Source organism: Mastigoproctus giganteus, chromosome 14, assembly GCF_048544385.1.
Source record: "Mastigoproctus giganteus isolate SK-2022 chromosome 14, ASM4854438v1, whole genome shotgun sequence".
Lineage (NCBI taxonomy): Eukaryota > Metazoa > Arthropoda > Arachnida > Uropygi > Thelyphonidae > Mastigoproctus > Mastigoproctus giganteus.
The window spans coordinates 75,456,864-75,481,956 of record NC_143588.1 but is presented as its reverse complement, the minus strand read 5'-3'; the positions used below and the strand labels follow the sequence as shown (position 1 = coordinate 75,481,956).

Here is a 25,093-nt window from a genome sequence, read left to right as displayed (position 1 = left end):
AAATCCAGGAAGCACTATCATAAAAGAGTGGGACTGACAGAATTTTGCAACACATTATAAAATTTTTAATATAATAATAATAAAAAAAATGGCAAAAGAAAGGAAATTTTTTTTATCAGGTACTTGTATTACATAATTAAATATTTTCCTTAAGTTGATGAATTTTATTTATAAAATCCTAATAAATCGTAGTTAATTCCTTGTTAAAAAAAAACAAAAATAAAATAGGCAGTAATCATTTTTTATATGTAACGATTTATGATGTAATTACAGAATTTTTTTCATTCACCAGTTTGTGTCACAACTCATATTTGCTTATTACGTTCCACTGTTTACTTTATAGTCCTGAAGTACAGGGGAGCATTTCATCAACTATAAATTATAGTATATTTTGCTAATATTTCAGTTATGAATTTAACCCACCTGTCAAATACCTTATCAGTACTAACAAATTTTGAATTATAACTCACTCCTGCCCCATAACATTTCTTGCTCTATAGGTAATAACCATAACCATAATAATAATGTTATGTATTGGAGTATCTCTTGCTCTTAGCAAGAGGCCCCAGTATTAGTATTCTCAATATTATCTTAAAAAATATTGTAGCCACAGAAGGGAACTTGGTGGGATGCAGTAGTATAAGTGGGCTTTGAAGGGATTTGCAAGAGAGTGAAGTAGTGACAAGTTTTAGATATTAATAGGAATATCTAAAACTTCATTTGACAAGTTTTAGATGTCCATAGGAACTTTCACAATTTGCTAATCTCCCTACTCTACTCTTTTATATTCAAGTAGATAACTTTTCTGGTATTCCTTGTTTGTGGAAAGGCTTTTATCATAAAATTTTATATACCTTTAACCCCCCCCCTGGATTTTAAACAATATCTGTTTACTAGCCTTAAAGTTATGCCCTTCCTCTCTACATGACCTCTTGAAAAGTTTTTTAGTTTTTATCAGATCATGTGGCACCTAGGAGGCTACATTTTGGAGCTCCACCTTTTGTTGGATTATTTTTCATAATTTGTAGTATACCGAAGTGAAAACAGGATTTACAGCAAATCCTGTATAATCAGTTAGAGAATATTGGCAGATAAAGGTAGATGGCAGGATTCAATTTCCAAATTTACAACAAAAATGGAAAAATTTAAAACATTTGTCAGATGTCACTTAAGCAACAGAGGGTTAAGGATAGTTTTAGCATTTTTAATGTGGGCTTCATATTTCAAAATGTGCTTTAATTTTCCATGTCTGTTGTTCTTCCATAACTTGGAGCAGTTATCATAACCAGTAAGGACCACGTTCTAATGCAAACTTATTAAAATACACTTCAAAATGAGGGGACAACTTCCTGCTATGTCTAAGATTTATGGACTAATTTTTACATCTCATCAGGTTCCCCCCCCCCCCGCCCACTTGGGGTTATAGCTTCTTTTAGTCTGTGCTTGGATTTCTTTCGTTGGTATAGTATATACCCTTGTTTTCAGTATTTATTAATGATATCGATAAAGGCATATCAAACTTATTGTCTAAGTTTGTAAGTGGTTAATGACAGTAATCAAGAGTATGCTACTACAGTAGGATCCAGAAAAATTAGACAGATGGGTTGATAAGTGGCAATTGAAGTTTAACACTGACAAATGCAAGGTACTGCATATGAATAGCAGTAATCCCAGAATAACACACCATATATATCATGAGAAGGTAGTAGAGAATGAAAAAAACACCTGGGGATAATTGTGCAGTCGGGGTACTAAGATGATATACTGGAATTTTGGTAGCAGGGATAAGGAGGTAATTATTCTGCTGTATAAGGCAATGGTTAGGCCATATCCTGAGTACCAAATATAGGTCCAGAAGCTTCATTTTAGGAAGAATGTGGACCTGTTAGAACAGGTTCAAAGAAGTGCAGTGAGATTAGTGAGGGGAGCAAAAAGGGCATTCTTACCAGGAAAGTCTTCAGTCTGCAAGTTGCAGTGATTGGAAAGGCACTTTTACAGGGATCTGATTGAAGTGTTTAAGGCTTTGAATGGATTGGGTAAGTGTTGATGGCATTTTTATTTTTGCTCCCATAACATAAGGAGTATAAATTGAAATTGAGGAAGGATGTGTAGAAATTTCCTTCCAGCCAGAGGGCAGTGATTTTTGTAAAAAAAAAAAAAAAAAAAAACTCTGGTGTTGTAGAAGTGGATAGTTTGAATAAATTTAAGGAAGAATTAGACAGATTGTTAGAAGGGGTGGACACTGTGGGATTTTTATAAGTTTCCTTCCATCATCTACTACATAATTTTATGTGAATCGTGAATAACTTTACAAGATTCCCAGTTACTGGTCCACAAACCACTGGTGGACCTTGATTTAATTTTGCTGTCTAGAAGATTATGTTGCATTATTTTGTTGTTTAATGTTTAATAATGGGGTAATCTTAGTTGTACCCACTTATGGGACATGGGACTGCAAAAACTTTCATTTAAGTTTAATGCACTGCAAATCTGAAAGTTTGAAAACCACTTGATTAGCACATTAGTAATAGTATTTTCCATGTAGTGCAAGGAAGCCACATGCTTTTGCTGCATTGGGGGGAAAAACCAAAACACACGCTTCCCTCCTCACACAGTTAAATATCCAGTAGACCTTCAAACTGTCAGCTTCAACTACCTGCGAGGGCCACTTGTTCCAGCTGTCAATAGCTGTCAATGACTCGCTGGCTAAAAGAAAACTTCCTATAATTTGATCTAAGCCTCAAGCCCTGTAATTTGAATTTATGATCTAGTTCTGGAATTGTTTAGAACTGTGAGAATTCCACCTTCATTCATTTTACTAATCCCTTTCAGAGCCTTATAAACCTCAATCAGGTCACCCCCCGAGGGTCCTGGCTGTTAAGTTCTGTATCCCACATAATCGGAATCTTTCCTCTTTTCTCATTGTGCTGAAAAACTGCACTTGTGAATTTCCTTCATTTTCCTTTTAATTACATATAGATACAATTTTGGCCATGAAAAGATCTTCCTATGCTTATACAGAGCAAAACTGCCATACCTTCTCATTATAGGAGTGAATCATTGTACTTCCACCATCAATTCTTGCTTTCTCCTGATGATTTCTTTAAGAATCATAATTTCATGATTCTTAAAGAAAAGCCTCATAATTTGTTTCACTCATTGATCCAGCATTTAGGTTTTGATATAAATATTCTTAATACTTTCATTATTCTGTCATGCCTCACCAACTAGTGTTTTCTTACAAATAATTTGAGTTGTGGTGGTGCACAAAATTCATTTTCAGTTGATCTATATTTACATTTAAATTATTCAATCCAAAATCTTTCTTAAAAATATAAAGAAACTACTAAAATATTGCATGCTTTTGTGAATTGTCTTGGTATTCTTTTTTCCTTTGTCAAACCTCTCCTCTCCAGTGTTTTATTTTTGTTAAATTCATCTTTCATCACACACACATTTACTACCACATATGATCAGAGTTTTAGATATTCATAAGAACTTTCACAATTTGCTAACCTCCTACTCTACTCTTTCATATTTGGGTAGATAACTTTTCTGGTATTCCTTGTATGTGGAAAGACTTTTTTCATTAAATTTTATATACCTTTACTTCAGAATGTGAAGAAAATATAGCATAATTTGTTGGTTATAAATTATAAGAAATGGTAAAGTAAACACTAATTTATCATATAATCAAAAGACAAGCAACATCTTATCTTAAGGAGCAGTTTATTTTGAAACACAAACAATAAATACACAACAGTTTGAACAGTTATTAAATTTTACAAAATTAAAAGAAGCAATGAGAGCAGGTGGATGACAAATAAGGATATGAAAACATAAATAATGCATTTTATACAAATCCAAATAAACTATACAAATGAAGTTCAAACATCAATTTCATGAAATAAATTACAGTGGTGATTTATTCATATTTAATTCAGTTATCCATATTATTTTAAAATAACTGTTGCAGTCAGTGACTGTTTTCAGTACTCAAAATGGACATTTACTGTAAACATTTTTGACCATGTTTATATTATATGAAGATTTACCGAGACTAGATCAAATAACATCAATATATTACACACAACTCACGTTAATGAGTATAAACATACACCAGATACATCACAGAAAGGGTTTCTCAACCATCATCTTTGTTATATTGTCCAGTTTAGAAACTGGCCACTTTGTTTTAACCTTAATTTCCTCCGAAGAAAGTGCTATCAAATAATGAAAAATCCAATTTTTCTGGAAAGATTAATTTAAAATTAATTAACAAGAAAAAGAGAGCAATAACTTATATTACTCTATTAGCTTGGTTTAGTTTTTTTTTTTTAAATCTGAAGTTTGAATTGCAGTGGCCACATTTCAGAAATTTTCTAACAACTTTTGTTAGAAAATAAAATATACCATTTTGCTAAAAGTTTAATAATGAAAAAGTTACAATTTAAAAAATTTCAAGTATTTGATAAAAATAAAAGTTTATTAGTCAATAATGACGTACCACTTGTAAACTTTCTTGGAAGAACAAAGGCCTTCAGATACAGATCCATTTGAACAGTCTACATAAATGCTTTAATTTTTATGTACAAATATAAATATTTCATGCGCACAACAAATCTGCCTATCTTTAATAGCATAGCACTCCCTTCATTGGTTTCTCATCTATCAGCCATTGGTCATTATTTACTCTAGCGACAAGGACTTTCTCTGCAAATGACACTCTTTTTGGAGTGGCTACTTGCTCTGCTTCAGGTAAACTACTACTATAGCTATCTGCACTGCTGCTCATTGAAGCATCACTATCCACTGTAGAACCTGTTATACTGCTACTTAAAATACTCCTTTGACAGGGCACAGGAAGACTCTGTTGAGGATTAATATCTTCACATTTAGGGATATGAACTATGACTGAACTGGGTCGATACTCTGCTTTTGCAGTGGTCCAGCTAATAGGAATCTCAGAATTACTGAAAATAAAAATGAATATTTAGGTTAAGAATGAAATGTTACAATCCTTAAAAGTGCAAAATAAAATAATTCAAATACAGGGGGTTATTGGTATCGGAGTACTCATTATTCGAGTCCCTGCAGTTATAAGGCTTTGAAAATTAAAGAATTAAAGCTTTTTCCCTTGAGAAAATTGACCAAGCACTTTTTTTTGTGTGAAAGTGATCTTCCTCATGATCGTGCAACAAATGTTAAGCACGAAGTTGCCGACCGGGCTAGCCGAGTGGGTAAAGTACCTGCCCGGCAACCCAAAGGTCGCGGGTTCGATTCCCGCCTCGGGCTTGGATCAAAGTACTGCAAAAACCTTGGGAGGTGCAATATGGCCACAGAAGCCGATGCGCCAACAACTACCAAAATCAAAAAAAAAATCAATCAAGCACGAAGTTAAAGACATAACTAAATGCTAAAACACAATTTTATCTGAAAAAATATGACAAAAAACCCCACGAACAACTCTGGACTCATTCTTTATTCATACAACTGAAAAATAGTGTAACTTCAATAAACTTTACTTAACCTTACATTGTGTATAATAAAAAAAGTGTTTAATAAAATAATTTTCTCATTTTTCAGTTCCTTCATCCATTTTTTTACTATGTAAAAGTACATAATAAACACTACTATATAATATCGGTTTAGATACACCATATCTACCCATCAGTCACAACGAGTTGCTCATGTATTGCACTACCTCGAATAAGTAACACTTCACCTGCAATACCAGGGTACCTGCCTACCCACCGATGAAAAGCCGACTAGCTTTCAAACGGTGCCATCTTGGTGGTGATGCCCACCGAGAATAAGTAACAACAGTCTTCTATATTAGTGAAGCGTTACGTATTAGAGGTAGTGCAATATATGGGCAACTCGTTGTGAAGGATGAGCACAATGAGATACATATGAAATGATGCTTTTCACACTACTATCATAGTTTTTCTTTAAGAGTTGTCTATGGTGTACCTACACTGATATTATATAGAATCTTAAAATCTTAAGCATAGTTGCATTTAGTTTTATTTAAATAATAAACATTACGAAAATTGGTCCCTATTTTAAGTGGAATATTCTGGAACCAATTATCTTTGGATAACGAGGATCCCCTGTACTTTTGTTTCTATAGATTTATACTTTTGGTAGGTGGGCAAATACGTGGAGGAGAGGAGAATATACAACTGCCTCAAAAGTTCCAGGCCTGTGTTTGTTTTTTAAATTCCTGTTTAGAAAACAGGAGGTATAAAACTGACATTAACAAGAGGACATTAGCCATTGTTTTTTCCAATCTCCATGCAAGTTTCAACTAGTTCCTTTCTGCTGTTGGAAGTATAAGAGATATCACATTTTTTGCTTTGCACATCCAGCCACACTCACTTTGGTGTGTATGGATGTGTGGACAATTAAGTGAAGGAGACTATTTTGAGGTACCTTGCATTCTGTGTTCAGCAGTTAATTATGAAATTTAGTCTCACCTATGCCATTATATTTTTTTCAGACTAGCTTCCTTGAAATTAATATTAAAATATTAATGCATTTTACCACAAAGAAATCTCCAATTTCATAGAACAAAGACTTGGCTGCTATCTCAGCTTTCAGAGAGGTGCAAAATATTTTGAAACTTATAGTAAATTTTTTTGTGGCATGTTCATAACAACAATCACATATGTTAATGCCTGGATTACAACCAAACAAAAATCAATGAATGTCTTATCCTAGATGTATGACAGCCAATTGATTTTCAAATGCCATCAGTAAATGCCATGGTCTTTTGAGTTTATAAGCTCAGAGAAGAGAAACTTCTGCTATCCATAGTTGCCTTAAAATGCATTTCTTTTAAAAAGATAATACTGTTGCCATATCAGTACAAGTTTGAGAATTACTGGCCTCTCATCACATAGCAAGTGGGCTCAATTACTGCACTGCCTATTACATAAAGCAGTTGTGTAAGTTGTTATGCAGTGTACAGAAACACTTCTTTATATTGAAGGGCCAGCTTGCATAAAACTGCTTCATTATTCATAAGTAATCAGATGTGCTGATTGAGACTTCTGTTTGATAAGCGCACAGCATGTCATTGGATGGATATATATGATAGTGCATTTTGAACTGTCTCAAAATACACTACTCATGCACACAAAGATGTTACCAGAGTTCCAAAGACCATAGTGCTTACTTACAACAGTCAACTGGCCACCAAAAATATGGATGGACAAGATAATTCTTCAAGTTTAATGAATAATTTTAAAGCATTCAAAATTTTATTTTAATGTATAGCTGGAATTCTTGATCAATAAAATAAAGTTTTAGCTTCCAAATGGAAATAGTATGTACAGGGGTTTTCTGCACTTTGAATGTCTATTTTTGAAAGTGGGGAAATTTTTTTTTTTATCAAACTTGTTTGCTCAAGGTTCCCAATTTGAGCAGAGCAATCTTCCTTTTCTGTGCCCATTATTAAATACATTATCTTCTATTTCACTTGATTCACTTTCAAAGCTTTCTTCACCTGTCTTTATATGCTACTGTCATCTCTGACAGTAAATCAGAATTGGAGAGGTCTGGGTTCTAACTCCACCTTAGACTGGAAGAATGCCCAAAGACTTCTCTCCCACAACCTAGGCTATAACCAGCCAGCCAACTCTAGGTAGAGGATGGGGGCTTCCTCTTTAATCCATTCTTCAACTCACACAGCATGTAAACTGGCCCCGGAGACGTGGTCTCCACTGTACTGCAATGAGAGAGGCGGCAAGCGAGTGCATTGAACCACTGAGGCTGGTTATGCGAGCATCACTAGACTCTGGGGAGATTCCCTTGGATTGGAAAAGTGCAAATGTATCTCCCATACATAAGGGTGGCTCTAAAAGTGAAGTGGGAAATTATCGACCTGTCAGTCTGACTTCAGTAGTAGGGAAAATCATGGAGGCATTGATCAAGGGTGGAATTCAGGATCATTTGGATCGAATTGAAATTCTCAAGGATACTCAGCATGGTTTTGTAAAGGGAAAATCATGTTTAACAAATCTGGTTCGCTTTTTCGAAAGGGTCACTCACGAGCTGGATTTAGGGAATAATTTCGACATTGTTTATTTAGATTTCAGCAAAGCTTTTGACTCAGTCCCACATGAGCGGTTGCTTTATAAGCTGGAACAGGTTGGAATCACTGGAAAAATCCTTAGATGGATAGAAGGATGGCTTCAGGGCAGGAGGCAGAGGGTTGTGATAAATGGCTATTCCTCAGATTGGGTTGCTGTAAGAAGTGGGGTTCCCCAAGGATCAGTATTAGGACCACTGTTGTTTTTAATTTTCATAAACGACATTGATGAAGGGATAGAGGGCGTGATGTCTAAATTTGCAGATGATGTTAAAATTGGTAGAGTAGTTAATGATCACTGTCAAGCTGAGCTTCTTCAGAGAGACCTAGATAGACTTCAAGAATGGTCAGAAAAATGGCAGCTGTGCTTTAATCCAACAAAGTGTAAGGTATTACACCTGGGAAACAGTAATCCCAAAATAACTTATTCACTTGGTGGAGTTCAACTAAACCCAGTACTGGAGGAAAGGGACTTGGGTGTTACGATACGGTCAGACATGAAATTCTCTGAGCATTGTAAACAGGTTGCAAGGAAGGCCCATGGTGTCCTATCGATGATCTATCGAACTTTTGCAAGTAGAGATAGGGACGTGATAATCCCATTATATAAGGCCTATGTTAGACCACACTTGGAATACTGTGTTCAAGTATGGAGACCGCACCTAAAGAAAGACATCGAGCTTCTTGAAAGGGTGCAAAGAAGGGTAACTCGCCTGGTGAGATCGGCAAAAGGGCGTCCGTATGAAGAAAGACTTCGAATATGTGGGTTGCAGAGTTTGGAAACTAGACACCTTAGGGGAGATTTGATTGAGGTGTTTAAGGCTCTGAGAGGCATCAGTAAAATGAATGAGGACAAAATTTTCAAGATTATAAATGATGCTAGAACTAGGGGACATAAATTCAAGTTACGCGGGGAAATGTTTAGATTGGACTGCAGGAAGTTTTATTTTAGCCAGCGAGTTATAAATTACTGGAATAAGTTGCCTTCATGGGTGGTAGAGGCCGACAGTTTGGGGAAATTCAAAGGTCATCTGGATAGTACTTTCGGGTAAGGGAAGCGCATAGGATGATAGGATTAATTTCCTTTTTATTTAATTTTTAATTTCATTTTATTATTTTTATTTATTTATTAATTATTATTATTTATTTATTTATTTAATTTTTGTTTTTATCATTGTTTTGTTCGGATTTTTTTTTTTTTTTTTTTTTTTTTTGGCTGGTGCAGCATAAGCCATAGGCTTTCTTGCACCATACGGCCGTTACTAATACTAATACTAATACTAATACATGGCAAAGATCACATAGTAACACATGAACTACCACAAAATGATGTTTTTTTTTTTTTTTTTTTTTTTGTAATATACTGAATCTATATTGCACTTCTCAAATTATTTATTGTAGTAGTAATAGTTGCAGAATATAGCAGAATTGCAGCCAAAGTACAAATGCTAATTATTTTTTAGATAGCTACATAGCAGATAAATGATAATAAATTATAATTCTTGAGTATTAGGCACTTAAGAATTTTTGCATTTGTGTACACCTTATGTTCCTAGGATAAGAAATTCAGTTTAATATTTTCATATATACCTGGAGCTTAATAATAGTTAGTTTGTTTAAAAATGTTTCGCACATCAGCAACCTAGAATAATTTGTACTTTCATAAACATTTAGACTGTGGTGATCAGAATTAATTTTTATATATTTCTTTATAATATACCTCCAAAAAAATTTATACCTTAACTGGTTGAGAATGGAATAAGAAGAAACACGCTGTCTTAGCCCATTTATTGGTAGTTCTGATGTTGCTTCACAGACTTCCTTTTCTATGCGTACCATAGAGATGTCTGTTTGGAGGAAAAGATGAACTGACTTGTCAGATAAATATATAGGGATTTGTAGCAACCTAAAAAAAAACAAAAAACCACACAACTTAAATATTTCTGACATTTAGACACTATCTCAAATTTTATATTAGCAAACTTGACATTTATACATATAATAAATGGAAAACTTTTTAAAACTCAATATATTATTTTTAAAAAAATAAGAAAACAAACATTTTGAATGTAATATTAAATTTTTGAAAGTTTTAGATAGTACTTATTTTTTATCAACTGATTTCCTTAAATAGGATTGTATAATTCATTCAAAATATGAAACTAGAAGCCTACCAATTTATGTATAAGTTTATTCTTAATTTTTTTAAGTAATAAGTTGGCTTCATGTTGTCTATTAATTTGAGTTTATGATTTTCTATGCATATAATAAGTAAAATATCAGAATTATTTATTTTTTTTTTTTTGTAAATTGAACGGCCCGAACAAAATTAAGAACTTAAAATGGTTAGTTTGCAGAGTTTTTGTTTTGTTGTAAGAATTACTGTCTGAAACAACAAAAAAAAAAAAAAGAAAAGAAAAAAAAGTGGAATGTTTACTGGATAAAGAAATAAGAAACTTACTGGTCCAAAAACATCTGTAAACCTTGCTTTCTTTTTTCAATAAGATCAGGACATAGTCTATTAAATATAACTTTAGGAGGTAGAGCAGGTGGTTCACTGTAAACAGAGAATAAGATCATTTAGCCATTTTTCTTTTGCATTTATATCAGAATTCACTAAGTATTAAGGATAATTATAACTTCTGATTGAATACAATATTAATTATATAGAAATAAGTTATTTTTAACTTGAGATGAAGTCATCTTGAAAGCAGCAAAATCTGATTGTAAGGTCAATCTATAAAGTATATGCTAAGTTTCATTCAATAAGTGATTAGATTACTCCCTTTGTCAAGAAAACAAATTTCATATCACTTGAGTTTTTCACTACCTTTTAGACTTGTTTCAGCACTTATTGGTAACATGTAGAACTGAAACTATCCTGCTGCAGTTCTGTGTGGCTTTCAGAGGTTGAGAGGATTTCTCTTTCCATTTTCTAAGACACCAGTAAGTACTGAAACATGGTATGATGGTGGGAGCATCTAAATGAAATGTTTCTCTTTTCAGGAAGGTAGTTCTAACTGACCATTATCTGAAACAGTGTCTAGTGCAAATAATCTTTTGGAATGATTTTGCTTTGTGGTTTTGAAAAAATCCTCTGAATTTATCCTATGTAATATTATGGGGGGGGGGGGGACAACCAAGCATCCATCTTCCAAGAGTTACCAACCCAAGCTTATGAGAGGAGAGAGAAACAAGACTGTTTCAGATGAAGTTACTCGGCAGTAATAAGTCAGCGCACAAAATTATTTATATAATTACCCTTTATCCATATAAAGGGTGGTGGGGAGAGTTAAAGGGAAAAATTAGTATTTAACTTTGAAGGAATAGAAGGAAAATTGATAAGTTTTAAGCTAAAAAGTTATGTAATAATCATATGGGCATAATATATGAGCTCTTAGGATAAAATTAAAATCTTTTTATATGAAGTAATAATCCATTATAAAAAAAAAGGGCAGCAGCTACTTACATAGTTGGATGATGCATTTTTAGAAGTTTCCTCAGTATCACAAATTCGGAGAAGCGACGATGCACACATGTTGTTTGAAAGGAGAAACAGGGATTATTACTCTGCAAAAAAAAAAAAAAAAAAAACCTTTATAACACAAAATTCTTCAGCATGGCAACTTTCTTTATATTAATACTTTATGCTGTGTATACTGGTATATAAAATGGAAACCAAATGATATGCACAAAGAAGTTTCTATTTATTTTTTTGATTTGTTTAAAAGCTTTCCAAGCAATTATTGCATATAATGAATTAGTCTTAAGCAAAAAGGAACAACCTGGGAAGTGTGTAGGTGGGTGAAGGGGGAGCTTTTCCAGTCAATATGAAAATTTTAGGATATATTATATTATATTATAGATTATAGTTCTGGTAAATCACAGTTTGCAAACTGTTTGAGACCAGAATAATTTAAAAGAAAATTCTGTTTTTTTTCAAGTTGTTTGAATCAGTATGAAAGAAATGGAATTTTGACACCATGTGTAAATGGCATACATACTTTAAATAAGCAGGAATACACACTGGACCATAATTAATATATTTTCTACACAATTAGTGAGTCATCATCACAAAAAATACTATTATAAGTGGCCACTTATTTTTTTATAAGAATGCAAACAGAACTGCTTTGTTTCATATATCTCTAGTTTTGTATTAACCAAGGAGGCATTTATGCACATTTACAAAAAAAAAAAAAAAAAAAAAATTTAAATAAAATAAAATAAAATAAATAAATAAATTTCTTTGAAGTGATAACCATTGAAATTTTAGTATTCCTTCATTATAATTTTAAAAATTGAGCTGTATGGCTAGTATATCAGATCTCTCATTGTTGGCTTTTGCACTCCTATTTGTATCACGTTCAGGACTGAGTTTACAAAAAAAAAAAAAAAAAAAAAAAAAACAAATCTGCTTTATTAAACTTGCTTTATATTTGTTTTTTAAAAATATACTGAGATGCAGTGTAGTTTCTCCAATGCCCAAAAAACAATAAAATTATGGGAGAGCTTATAGAGCTCCCTAGACCTTTTTCTCTATAGCCTCAAAATGTGTGGCAGAATCCCAAATTACCTAAATCTAGAATTGCCAAGTGGTGTGCAGCATAAATTTGCTCATATAATACTTTGAGCTAATGAAAATTGTTACTGTTGTTAGGAGTCCATTATAATTTAAAAATGTTTTTTATAGTTGTGTCCTTGATACTGTTAAAATAATCTATGGCACTGTAATGTGACATGTACAATTTTAAAACTTTTTCTAATCTCCCCCCCCCACAAAGTTAGATTTTGTATAATGCACCTGTGTATGACTTTTTATGTGTTTGCTAGCTGGTTAATTTCACTGTATTCTCTGAGTGATCCTCTACACATTTATACTCAGGACATTAAGGAAGGACAAGTTCACCAAAATACAAAATTAAATTACTTAGCACCAGCCTCCTTTTTTGTTGGCAGACCTTTAAGTCATATTTAAAAGACTGCTTGTACCCTACCCTCTGTATATTTTATAGCCAAACACCATGTTCTGTATACATATGTATTTTTATATGAAATGTTAGTATATTTTTCATCCTGATACATAAGTGTACTGCAATACACTTACTTTCAAAATCATAAGTCCTCAGTCACAAGAGAATCAGTAAGAAAGAATGCAACCAACTTGTCATGCATGTTACGTTAATAACATTTACAAACTTTCAGACTTACTAAAATACAATATGTTTGATTTAAGAAAAAGAAAATGAATGTCAGGATCCCTTGTACGGAAACAGTTCCCAATACAGAGATGTTTATTTTCGGTATTTACAAATGTATGAAAACAATTTAAAAGTAGTACTATATTTTCACAAGTATACACTACTTATGTTAGCAAACTCACCTCCAAAATAATTGTATATGTTGTATAGTGGCCATTTTCTTGACAAAGCCTAGTAACAGGTCTTAGCACTTTAACCACGGTCTCCACCTAAAATTCAAACCAAACTAAATGTCAATCACCATCTTAAAATGGAAACAGTAGCTTTAATTTAAACATACTACAGTAAAAGTCTGTTTTAATTAATAGCTTGAGAACACACACACACACACACACACACACATTAGAAGATTGTTAAGAAAACTGTAACAAATTCACTTCTTACCTCCATCTGTCACATTACTCTTCCAGTATATATGAAGAGCAATTTCTGTTTTGGTGTTGTGGAATATGAGCATTATAGTAAAGAGTGACTATATGAAAGTTACTGTAATTCAGAGAAGTTGCTGAGCCAGAGAAAATAAGAAATGAAGAGATCTTCTTTGCTGGTAAAATATAAATGTACCAGTTCTGTTCTATGCAGAATTAATGCACATAGAGATATTTATCAAGTTTTATAAGCCACAGATACATCAGTAGAAGATGTGACTGTAAATATATCTTGTATCAAAATAAAGCTTGACATCAAGGTCCAAGAAAAGAAGCAACAGTGAAGTAACAATTCATATGAATCTATTTCACATTGGTCATTTATGTACTGAGTGCATATTTGCAAAATATGTATGGAAAAAACTGCATTTATCTCTGCAGCTCAAAGCAATACAAAGTTTCATGGTGTTACGTAGTTCACTTGTTATTAAATCAATGGTATATTTAATAGCACTTTTATAATATACTTTTTTTTGTTTTGTTTTCAGTACTACTGTAGGTATCTGAAATATTCAAAATAGTGGGAGATAAAATGCAGTATTGCACATTCACAAATTATGCCCACCAAGATGCAAAATAATGATGGAATATTTATTAAAGTTGGAGGCCAAGGGTGAATACACATTAAAAAAAAAAAAAAAAAAAAGCTTTTTTGATGCATTCTGCTAAAATGCAGTAATTTTTAATGCAAAGCAAGCACTCTGTTGCTTATTACTTTTAAAAAGGTTATTTGTATTGTAGGTATTTTTTATTTAATATAATGCAATAACACAATATTAACATATGACAGAATCAGTACTTAATTCTCCAGTTAATAAAAATTGTTTATTACTAAATTTTAATGTAAGATACTAAAAAATCGTATTAAAAAAAAATTGACATTTGGTGTATTTGTATGATTTAAGAGATGCACTGCAGGGCTTATTTTTCCCAGTGCTGCAATTAATTCAGAATATTATGTTGACATTTCAACACACGTTCAGGTATTTCCCATGGGACAATACTTCAGCCCAATACAACCTCATATTTTTTAATATAATTTTTTGATTAAGGATAACATATGAACTTTGGTTAACCATCATCCAAAACTTTTGTGGGTTACTTTTAAGGTGGTTTGTTACTAGACAGAAATCTATTTCATTGTGCACTAACCTTGCTTTTATATTAAATAAGTTATTCTGTGTAGTGCTGTGCTAAGGCTGTAATAGGATTGACTGAAATGAGTAAAATTCCATACAAGGTAGTTGATTACATATGTAGTACATGATAAAATAAACAGACAAAAATATTAATTTTGTATGTGGAATATTCAAGATTTGCAATTATTGGTATTATAATTATTCATATTTTATCATTAAGTAACTTCCTTGTGTGTATTTAATCAGTCTTGGGATTTCCTTTACCCAGGATATCAGAAAATGGAAACCAAGTGAAACCCTGCTGGTCTCCTGAACCAACTAATGTAAGTATTTGTAACTGCTTTTAATATTTATTTTATTACATATGGGGTATGATTTCCAGTTTCCAGACTATATTTACAAATAAAAAAAAAAAGCTGTTACTCTAATACATACTTTCACCCCTAATTTTGCCATTTTGTGCCAATATTTAGGGGGAGTTGGTGCTCCTAGGCCAGTCCTGATGCAGGTGGGTCTGTTGCTACACTTCAAGCAAAAAATTAATACTGCCACAACTGGGTTACTCTTGGCCATAACTTGCCACAGATTCAGGCTGGCATGAACAGTAACCAATCTTGAGCAAACAGTTTTTCAGATGTTTTCATAGCACATGCAGCTTCTCCTGTAGAACTTCATTGCAGAAATGCCAAATTGGTGGTTTGATGCGGGGAACATTATTGATACACAATCAAATTTATTTAAAAAAAAAAAAAAAAAAACGCTCTTTCAATCGAAAAGACTTGCTCACACCAACTTGAATGTGCAAGATTGCTATGCCATTTCACTCTCTGTTCTTGAGATCTAATTCTTTGTGATTATTATTGATGTGCTGAAAGAGCTGATATATCATGTAGATTCGGAAATTCATAATTAAATCATGGACCATGCCAAAAGGGGAATTACTTCCAGCAGCAAGGGAACTTGATAGGATGGGTCTACTTTGAGGGGGACAATACCATAGAATACTCTGTAGGTGACAACTTATTTTTTTAAATAAAATCTGAACTTCTTGATCACGCCTCTTGATCAAGTCTACCACTACTGCCGTTTCCCCCCTCCTTTGAGGTTGTGACAACATTTATACAAGGGATTTCTCTTAAAAATATATATAATAATAAATAAACATATACTATGTCGACTGCATAATTATAACGGCTTCAATTACGTATTTAGTTTATTCCCTTTTGTTCTAGTCCCAAAAGTCAAATACTACAAATTCAAAGCCTATGAATCGTCATAAGGCGATAAGCTTTGCGGAGCACAAGGGTGTTCCGAGCATGTGGACCGGAGGTTGAATTGCCGATAAAGTGACTCACATGTTTAATAACACGGGACTTGCGGTCACAACATATCGAGAATGAAAGACTTATCTTTGTGGACCAGGGTTCACTTTCGATGCTGTGAAGCACCCATGCAAGTTTACTTTTGCGTAATTTTATCAATTTCTAAAATCATCACATACTGCTAGTACAGAGATTACAAATCAATTGAAAGAAAATAGTAAAATATCCAAAAGAACATATATAGTTATCTATTCGACGAACGTAAGTAAACATTACGTTAATATAAGCGTGTTAAAATTTTATAAAGTGAAATAAATCAAAATAAAAAAATGGAAATTCCTTATTAAATATGATAAAAGTATCTATAGCTTGAAAAATTTTGGTTTGCAATATTGAAAGTGGTTTATCATCCGATTATTTTCCTGCTTTGGTCAGAAGACTACTTTAGAATTCATTAATACAAGTTAATACGGAAACAAGGCCGTCTTTTACCGCTTATAACATATTGCATTTCAAACGAAAACCTTCATTATATGAAATTGCCATATGTATACAGCGATTTGACTGTAGTGGTTTTCATGAAATTGAAAACAAAAAGATGGGGGAGGAACTTTTTAATTAACAGAACTAAGCAGCCAATCACTTCACAGAAATAAACTCATCGCTTACCGTTGTTTCGTAGTCCAGATCTTCAGTTGGCATAACCATATTTCGATCTTTTATAAACACTTGCAGAGAGTATGAAGAGAAACTCACAAACTGGAACGATCACTTATTTTTTTTAACTTTACTGGATTGACGTTAAGCGTACATATGTTTAACAAATATAACTAAAACAACAAATACAAAACAGCTACACCTTACTCACGCTACGATCACTTTCTTTATAACCGTGGTCCTTACGGACACATGGCTAAATACTCTCCGATAACAGAATCTTGTGACTGTGTATAACGCCACCTATATTTGTGATACTGTATTATTTTTAAAAGAACATCAGGGAACGTTTAGTTGTTTGTAATTGACAAATTATTAAAGTGAGTTACAGTTGTGTTAGGAAATAAACAGTTTGTACGTAATATTTTCACTGACGTTGAAGTGTTTTCGTTTGAAGCATTTTTACTGAAATACGAATGATGTGTAAATTAGAGTCAGAGGTTTAAAAATATATATATGACGCAAATTTTAAGTGGCGAAATTAATATATAGGAAAAGATAAACAATTTTGCTCCTAAAAGATACAATACAGTATGCCCACTACAGTGCGTTGCTAGAGGTGAACTATTTTATTGGGACGCCGAGCCATGACGTTCACGAGAAGAGCTGAGTCGAAAGGTTGAGAGAAACGGGATACTTATCTGGGCGAGCCAAGGCGGGCGGCTTATCTGGAAAACGCTCTTTCGTCCAAATTGTCTTAATTTATTTTTCTTATGTAATTCTCCGTAGGGAATTGAACTAAACCGCAAATAATATAACTTACATTTAAACGCCACGTTAACTTAGGAATATATATTAGATTTTAGAAGTGAAAAATGGAGATCCCCCAAAAAAAAGTGACAAACAAAAAAATAATAAATAAAAAGAAATCTTGCCACTATTGATAACGATATTGATAACGAAAGCTGCATCGTAACTGGAAAAGAAATAAATAATTATCTGTATGATGTTCGATACTCTTGATAAATAGGTGGGATAACTTTACTAAGATTATACTAAGTTTAACGTTGCTTCCTTGCACCATATTGCTAATAATAATAATGACTGGTCATTAACAGACCTCGTGCATTAGAAAATTTCGTCACAAAAACACTATCGAATTGCATTTCATATTCATCTGTACGGTCTAACTTTCTTAATAAAAATCGAACCTTTTCTGTAAATCACTTTTGAATTTATTACTGTTTTCTGGGGACCATAAACGACGATAAATTAGCGGTCGTAGCCGAGTGGTCAAACGCGCCAATACACAAGTGCACGTACTTTGAGTGACCGGGGTTCAAGTCCGTGACTACTAAATACAGTGGTGATCACATATTTTCTGCATCTTGTGAACTCCTGTGATCATCCCGAGGTATAAACAGAAAATTTATTTTGCTATTTATAAACTCATTCACTCTTAAATTAAAAAACTTAACCGATTTAAGGCCGTTGTAGCCGAGTGGTCAAACTCAAGAATACTGAACGACGGTCAATGACTGTGTGTACACGCGCTTCTTTTGACCATGATACAAGCCTACTTTATTACTGTATATGATAATGTTCTTTCTTGTATCTCGTTATCTTGTGAACTCTTCTCAAATTATGTGGTTGTCAGGGAGTATAAACAGAAAATTTATTATTTTTTATTTATACCGAACAAAAAGGGGGCGCACTGTGGCACACAGTAGCCGAAAAAATTCATTAATACCGGTTTTGATGACGCAAAAACTCAAAATAAAACTTTTTATAAATCCAGATTACGTCATAAAAGTAGAAGTGCTGTTTAATATAGTATTCTGAGTTGTTGCCCAGCGCCACACGTTTTGCTATTCTTTATTTTGAGTGTTGGCCAGCTCTTCACTCCATCTCGCAAAAATCCATGGGTAAACTCCATAAAGTAAATTTCAAGAAATCTACATTTCTTCATAGGAAGTTTTGGATATTTGATTCCAAATCATCACCATGCCGATCAGATATTTGACTTAAATAAGTGTCTTTGAAACTAATAATATAACTCTGAATGGTAAAAATTTTGAATGTTTATATGTAGTGCTTAATACCCGCGATAGCATATTATGTATCATTACGTTACTGAATACATCTTTCAACTTCTCAATCTTCAACCCATGCACGGTACTAAGTACTTTAGGTTCTAATACCTCTTGTGCTTGGAGTTTTCATAAGGAAAAGAAAAAAAAAAAAAAACTTTCTTTCATGGGACTATATTCATCTGTTTTTCTGACTCATTATTTAAAAAAACCCCATAAGACTTTCTTTTCGGTATTGATATAGAATTTTTGGTTAGGTTTCAGTACAAGGTTCTTACCCATAGATCTTTGAGACAAGTGGCAGGCAGGTCTTGCATCGCAGTGATTTGAAGATCTGGTCCTCTCAGGAAAACCACTTCCCGATTTTAAACTAGCACCAAAGGGGGAATAATCGGCCAAAATTTCTCTTTTGCGGCAGGTTTTAAATCGGAAGAGGAAATTACGCGCAGGAAGAGATACTCGTAGCAAAGGGCATTCACTCTAACGCAAAATCGTGGTGATTAGCAGTCAATCACTGCGAAGCGGTGGACTGAGCTAGACCTGCTTATCACTTCTTGTGTCGCATTTATCCATGGGTAAGAACCTTGTGCCGAACACTAATTGAATTAATTTATTTTTATTACTTTTTTATAGGAACACATAAATATTTGATTTTTTTCTTGCGAGATTGTTGTTATCACTTGGTTTTCTAGTTTCATTCACAGTGTTTGGATTAAAAAATGTTTGTTAGTCATATATATTTGGAGTGACCGGATGGGTGAAATAGAAGGTTTTTTTTTTTTTTTTTTTTTGGTTGATGCTATATAAGCATGATTTTTTGCATCATATGCCTCAACTAATGCTAATATTTGTTTCTTGTAAAAAAAAAAAAAAAAAAGTACCAATATTTGAGACAGATTTTCTCCCCTCCCCCATTCTGACATCTGGTGCATACCCCCACACATAGTGATCACTGAATTATGACCACAATAGAGATCAGCAGCCATGCTGCCTGCAAGGCTTCCAGTGTCGGAAAAAATGACAGTTGTCTGTTCATACGCCTCATTTCCCTCTATAAAACGTTCCACAGGTGTTCAATTGAGGGCAGTCAAGATGGGTGATATCTTTAGTGTGTTACTCGAACCACTGGTGCACAGTGCTGGCTCCATGACATGGCGCGTTAGCGTCTTAGAAGATTTCTCATTTCTGTTCGGGAAAAAATGCAACGTGGCAGGGTGCATGGTAAATTAAAAATTATTTACCTGTTTTAGGTCTGGCACTTCCACATCCCATATGACTGTAGAAATTTTGGCGTCTGCTACACGCCGATATGCATCAGGCAGTGGTTCCCAAACTGTGCTCTGCGGATCCAAAGGGATCCGCGAACAGTTCCCAGGGGGTTCGTAGATAATTTCTTAATGACTACTTTGAATTTTACTTATTTTTTTAAAACAAAATCTAAATATCGTTACAGACTGGATGTCGCAACCAACATGAGAATTCAGTTGTCTACAATCACTTCCAAACTTTAAAGGACTTTGTGAGACGAACAAATAACACCATTCTTCACACTAGTAGACTATGAGGTACGATTAATGGTATACTCAAATGGAGACAGTTTGTTATTCAGTTAGATTTTGTCAGTCTGAAAAAGGAAGATTGTAAACATATGGTAAATCAGTTCTGAGATATAAATTTTTAATTTTGGATACCTATCATCCAGACACTCAATATTTAAGTGAGCTAGAATGTGAGGAGCTGTGGTTATTTTTCGTAGCTAAAAGGGATCCACGAACAAAAAAGTTTGGGAAAACACTGAGTTAAGGCAAATATCAAGATTTATCACTACATTGTATTCACTTTTTGGAGCACAATTTAACAACGATCTGTACTACAGGTCACCTACGGACTCCTCAGGAGCTGCAGGTAGATATCACCAGTGAAACGTTGATCCATATGTACCAGCATGTTGGAGGGATCCTAGTTCTTGCCCGCAAAACGTGCTCCATATTAAGCAACCATTGCCACCTGCACATACCTTAGCTCAGTGGTCTCAAACTGGCGGGCCGCATCCGGCCCCCCGGGAGCAATTTTACACGGCCCGCAAATACATTTCAGTTATGTATTTGTTGTAAATACGGTGCTTATATTCACTCTCATTTTGTTAAAAAAAAATTCCGGCCCGTCAGCTGCTTTCAGATCGTGCATTCGGCCCGCATGCAATTTGAGTTTGAGATCACTGCCTTAGCTTACCAAATGACCGAGGAGTTGGTTGTCCACGTTCAGTGGGACGCCTAAGTGTTCCCCACACACGTTCGATCGTATGTACGTTTGGTGATCATGCTGGCCACAACAATCGTTGGATATCTTCAGTTTCAAGATATTCATCCGCCACATTTTCATACATTGTCATGTATGAAAAGAAAATCTGGGCCAAATGCATCCATAAAAAGTCACACGTAGAGTATTCAAGTAACTGTTCTTGGTATCTCTGTACATTTACAGTACCCCTATCAAAAACGTGGAGGAGTGCGGTCGTTGATCATTATTCTGCCCCACTTATTCCTTGTTGTCTCCAGATGAAATAAATTCTAGATTCTGTTTCTAGACTAAAACGGGACTCATCAGAGAACAGAACTGTATCCCATTTTTCAAGGTTCCAAGTCACATATTCATGGCACCAGCTTCGAGGAGCTCTGCGGTGGTTTCGAGTTAATAGAACAAACCATCGACTTACTTGCATCGAGTCCACTTGACTTGAGTCCTCTTGACACAGTCTGGTTGGAAATGTTTTCACTTGTGGCAGCAGCAACCTCAAGGACAGTTGATGGCAGGACACTGTAGGGTTCCGTCTTGCTGTTAGAGCCAGATAACGGTCTGATGTGATTGACACAGCCTCTCGGTCGACCTTGGCCAACTCTTCTTGGACCGGTTCCTGTCTCCTGAAACTGCTTCCATAGGTATAGGTATGTTGAGGGTCAGACGTCTCAGGGGATTTCTTCCATCTCCGCGTATGTTCTATGTATCAAGTGACAATACCCTGTCTATGCCAAAGCTTTAAAAATAATGTATGGGTCATGTGATATATAGTTTGTTGTGCCCATTGGTCATCCGACCTGTTGGCTCCTAGTGGGACCCGGCGTTACCGTACCTAGCGACGGGGACGCCGGCCGGGTGTACCAAGAGACTAATTATACTCTGGCAGGTCTTGCCACTTACTTTCCTGAGATTTCGGTGACTAGGACCTAAAATAAAGGTTGGAGCGATCGCGGTTGATTTAGGTAAAATTGCATTTAGAAAGCGCTGCGTGGGGTTTTACGCTGAAAGAACTATTTCCAGAGAGCCTAAAATGTCGGGCAAAATTTCATGTGATTTAAATTTGGACATGTGGGGAGTTGCTGTACAAGACAAAGTGATGGGGGTGAAATAGGAAGAAGAGGGGTCGGATAGGAAAGTGATCCCCCATTTTTAGTGGGGCATGCCCATGCCCCATCAGAACTGCTTCCATACTGCTAAGACGACACTACATGACACATTAAGCCAACGTGCCACGTCTGCCTGTGACTACCCGGCTTCAAGTTGTCCAACAGCTCGCCACTCAAAGAATTGTCTAAACAACGATGACTATGACTTGCCATCCTGAGTACTGGAGATTTGGCTATCCTACTAAGCAAGCCTAAAAATGGGAAAGAAGTGATGTGGTTGCAACCTGTGTTTTTATAGGCATGAATAATTTGCATAATGTGCGGTTCTGTAAGGTGGTAAATCGATTTATATTGGATACTCGGAATTTGCATTCTAGGATTCTTATTATATCGAATATTGACCTCCGGCGGCACTGTTCCCAATAAAATATTCATGAAAACATTTTGTAAGTGTTAATTTTGTCGAACAGTATATACAGGGTGTCTCAAAAATATTGGTACAACCGTTTAGGGGAAGTAGGTAACATCTAAAGGAATGTGAATCGCATAGGAACCCATAACCGGAAACGTCACCGTAAGTCGGTAGACGGCGCTGTTCATCAGTTCGCGAGAGGGAAAATTTCTGGTTTACTCATTCAAGCAGTAGTCGCCGCACGAAGAGCATGCATCGATATACGAACTGTGAGCTGGCAGACATGCACCTAGTGTATGGATTAGCAGAGGGCAATGGACGAGCCGCTCAACGAATTTATGGAGAACGCTTCCCAGACAGACATGTACCGGACCACCGTTTGTTTGCGCGTGTGCATCAAAATTTTTGCGATTATGGGTCATTTTGAGGTAACAGGAGTAGTTCGGGCAGACCACGTTCAACGCGAACTCCCGCCATGGAAGAAAGTGTGTTGAATGCCGTCCCGAATAATCCTACTACCAGCACACGTGCTGTTGCCTCTGCCTTAGTAGTGTCTCGCAGTGTATAGCGTGTCTGGAACGACGATTCCTTACACCTCTGTAATCTCCAAAGGGTTCAGTTACTGCTCCCCCAAGATCATCCTGCACGTGTGGCTTTTGCGCAGTGGTTTCTCCAAGAAAGTGTTCTAGACTTGAATTTTCCAGCCTATGTTTTCTTCACGGATGAGGCTTATTTAACTCGGGAAGGCTTATTCAATCAGCACAATGCTCATGTGTTGGCTCACGACAACCCACACGCTGTGCGCCCCCATGCTGCACAACATCGCTTCGCAATAAATGTGTGGGTAGGTATGGTCGGTGACTGCTTAGTCGGCCCATACCTGTTACCATTTCGTATGGACTCCCCTAAATATCGGATCTTCCTTGAACAAGTTCTACCAGGGTGACTTGACGATGTTCCAGCAAATGTGAGATGCAACATTTGGTTTCAACATGACGGGGCGCCTGCCCATTATGGAAGGTGTGTTCGTGACCATTTGAAGAGGCGTTTTGGGCGTCGATGGATTGGCCGTAGTGGACCCGTTGCCTGGCTCCCACGCATACCTGATTTATCGATCCTTGATTTCTTTCTGTGGGGCCCTCAAATCTATCGTGTATGAATCGCCTGTGAAGACGGAAATGGATCTCGTGGCGAGACTCGTCTGTGCTGCTGCTACTGTCAAAGAAACTCCAGGTGTGTTCGACCGTGTCCGCCAATCCATGCTGCTTTGGTGTCACGCATGCATCTCGTCTCATGGTGGAACCTTCGAGAATCTGTTGTAACATCATGAAATGCATTCATCTCGTATTCCATTGTTAATATTATGTCATATAAATGTTTGCCACTGATTACTGTCTTGTGTCATTTTTGCTCATTTCTGTTTCTTGTGCCTCTGCTACTACTTTCCCGTGATGTTTCTGGTAATGGGTTCCTATGCAATTCACATTCCTTTAGATCAGGGGTGGGCAACTTTTTTCGTCAGCGGGCCGAATGAAATTTTCGTAACATGTTGCGTGTCGAATGAAATTTTCGCATCATGATGCGGGCCGGAATAGATTGAACGATTTAATAAAAAAAATCAGAACCTAAAAAATGTTATATTACTTGAATTACCAAATTATTAATGTATTTTTAAAAAAAATATCTGAATGTCCAATTATCATTGAAAATGCGGCATTCGGCATCAATTTTTCTTTTTTTTTTAATTGGCTCATTTTATGGGCTATAAATTATATTAAATTAAAAATTGTAATAATTAGAAAAGACATAAAATATCTCGCACCAATATTATTTTTTTAATAAGAAGTCAAACCCAAAGGAACTTCGTTCGATCGATGCTACAATAATAATTAGGAAATAACTCTTTGACGCTGCGTAGAATCACTTGGTTACTGTTGTACTGGCCGCGATTCCCGATTGAACCGAATTAAGCCGAACGTTTACGGCGAGTGTAGTCAGGTATGGATTTTCTATATTTATGCATTTACCGAGGGGACCGGATTCAACATCGTCGCGGACCGGATGTGGCCCGCGGGCCGGCTGTTGCCCACCCCTGCTTTAGATGTTACCTACCTCCCCTAAACATTTGTAGCAATATTTTTGAGACACCCTGTATATAAAATATATATTGGGGTGTGTGTGTGTGTGTCTGTATATACATTATTTATTGGTGAGTGGGTATGTAAAGTGAACAGAATTAACCCAACTATTGGTCGAATGGTAACAGCACATTTTTTTCCCTTCAG

The 25,093-nt window shown here is 35.2% G+C and overlaps 1 protein-coding gene across 1 annotated transcript; it reads right to left on the bottom strand.

The window, feature by feature from the left end:
* Nucleotides 1-4,061: 4,061 nt before the first annotated feature.
* Nucleotides 4,062-17,139, bottom strand: LOC150075251 (sorting nexin-10-like). Its single transcript, XM_090388716.1, has 6 exons — nt 16,915-17,139; nt 13,479-13,565; nt 11,565-11,665; nt 10,557-10,652; nt 9,834-10,001; nt 4,062-4,973 (listed from the first exon to the last, which is right to left on the bottom strand). Exons 1-6 carry the CDS (start codon nt 16,951-16,953, stop codon nt 4,634-4,636), a joined length of 831 nt encoding a protein of 276 aa, XP_090244842.1. The 5' UTR covers nt 16,954-17,139; the 3' UTR covers nt 4,062-4,633.
* Nucleotides 17,140-25,093: the final 7,954 nt, after the last annotated feature.

What these genes read in the sequence shown, in the direction of transcription:
- LOC150075251 (XM_090388716.1), bottom strand. Translation starts at nt 16,953, where the DNA reads ATGGTTATGCCAACTGAAGATCTGGACTACGAAACAACG. An exon ending in CATATACAATTATTTTGGAG is followed by an intron (nt 11,666 to 13,478) that starts GTGAGTTTGCTA and finishes TTTTTTTTGCAG; the next exon opens with AGTAATAATCCCTGTTTCTC. An exon ending in TTACAGATGTTTTTGGACCA is followed by an intron (nt 10,002 to 10,556) that starts GTAAGTTTCTTA and finishes GTTTTTTTTTAG; the next exon opens with GTTGCTACAAATCCCTATAT.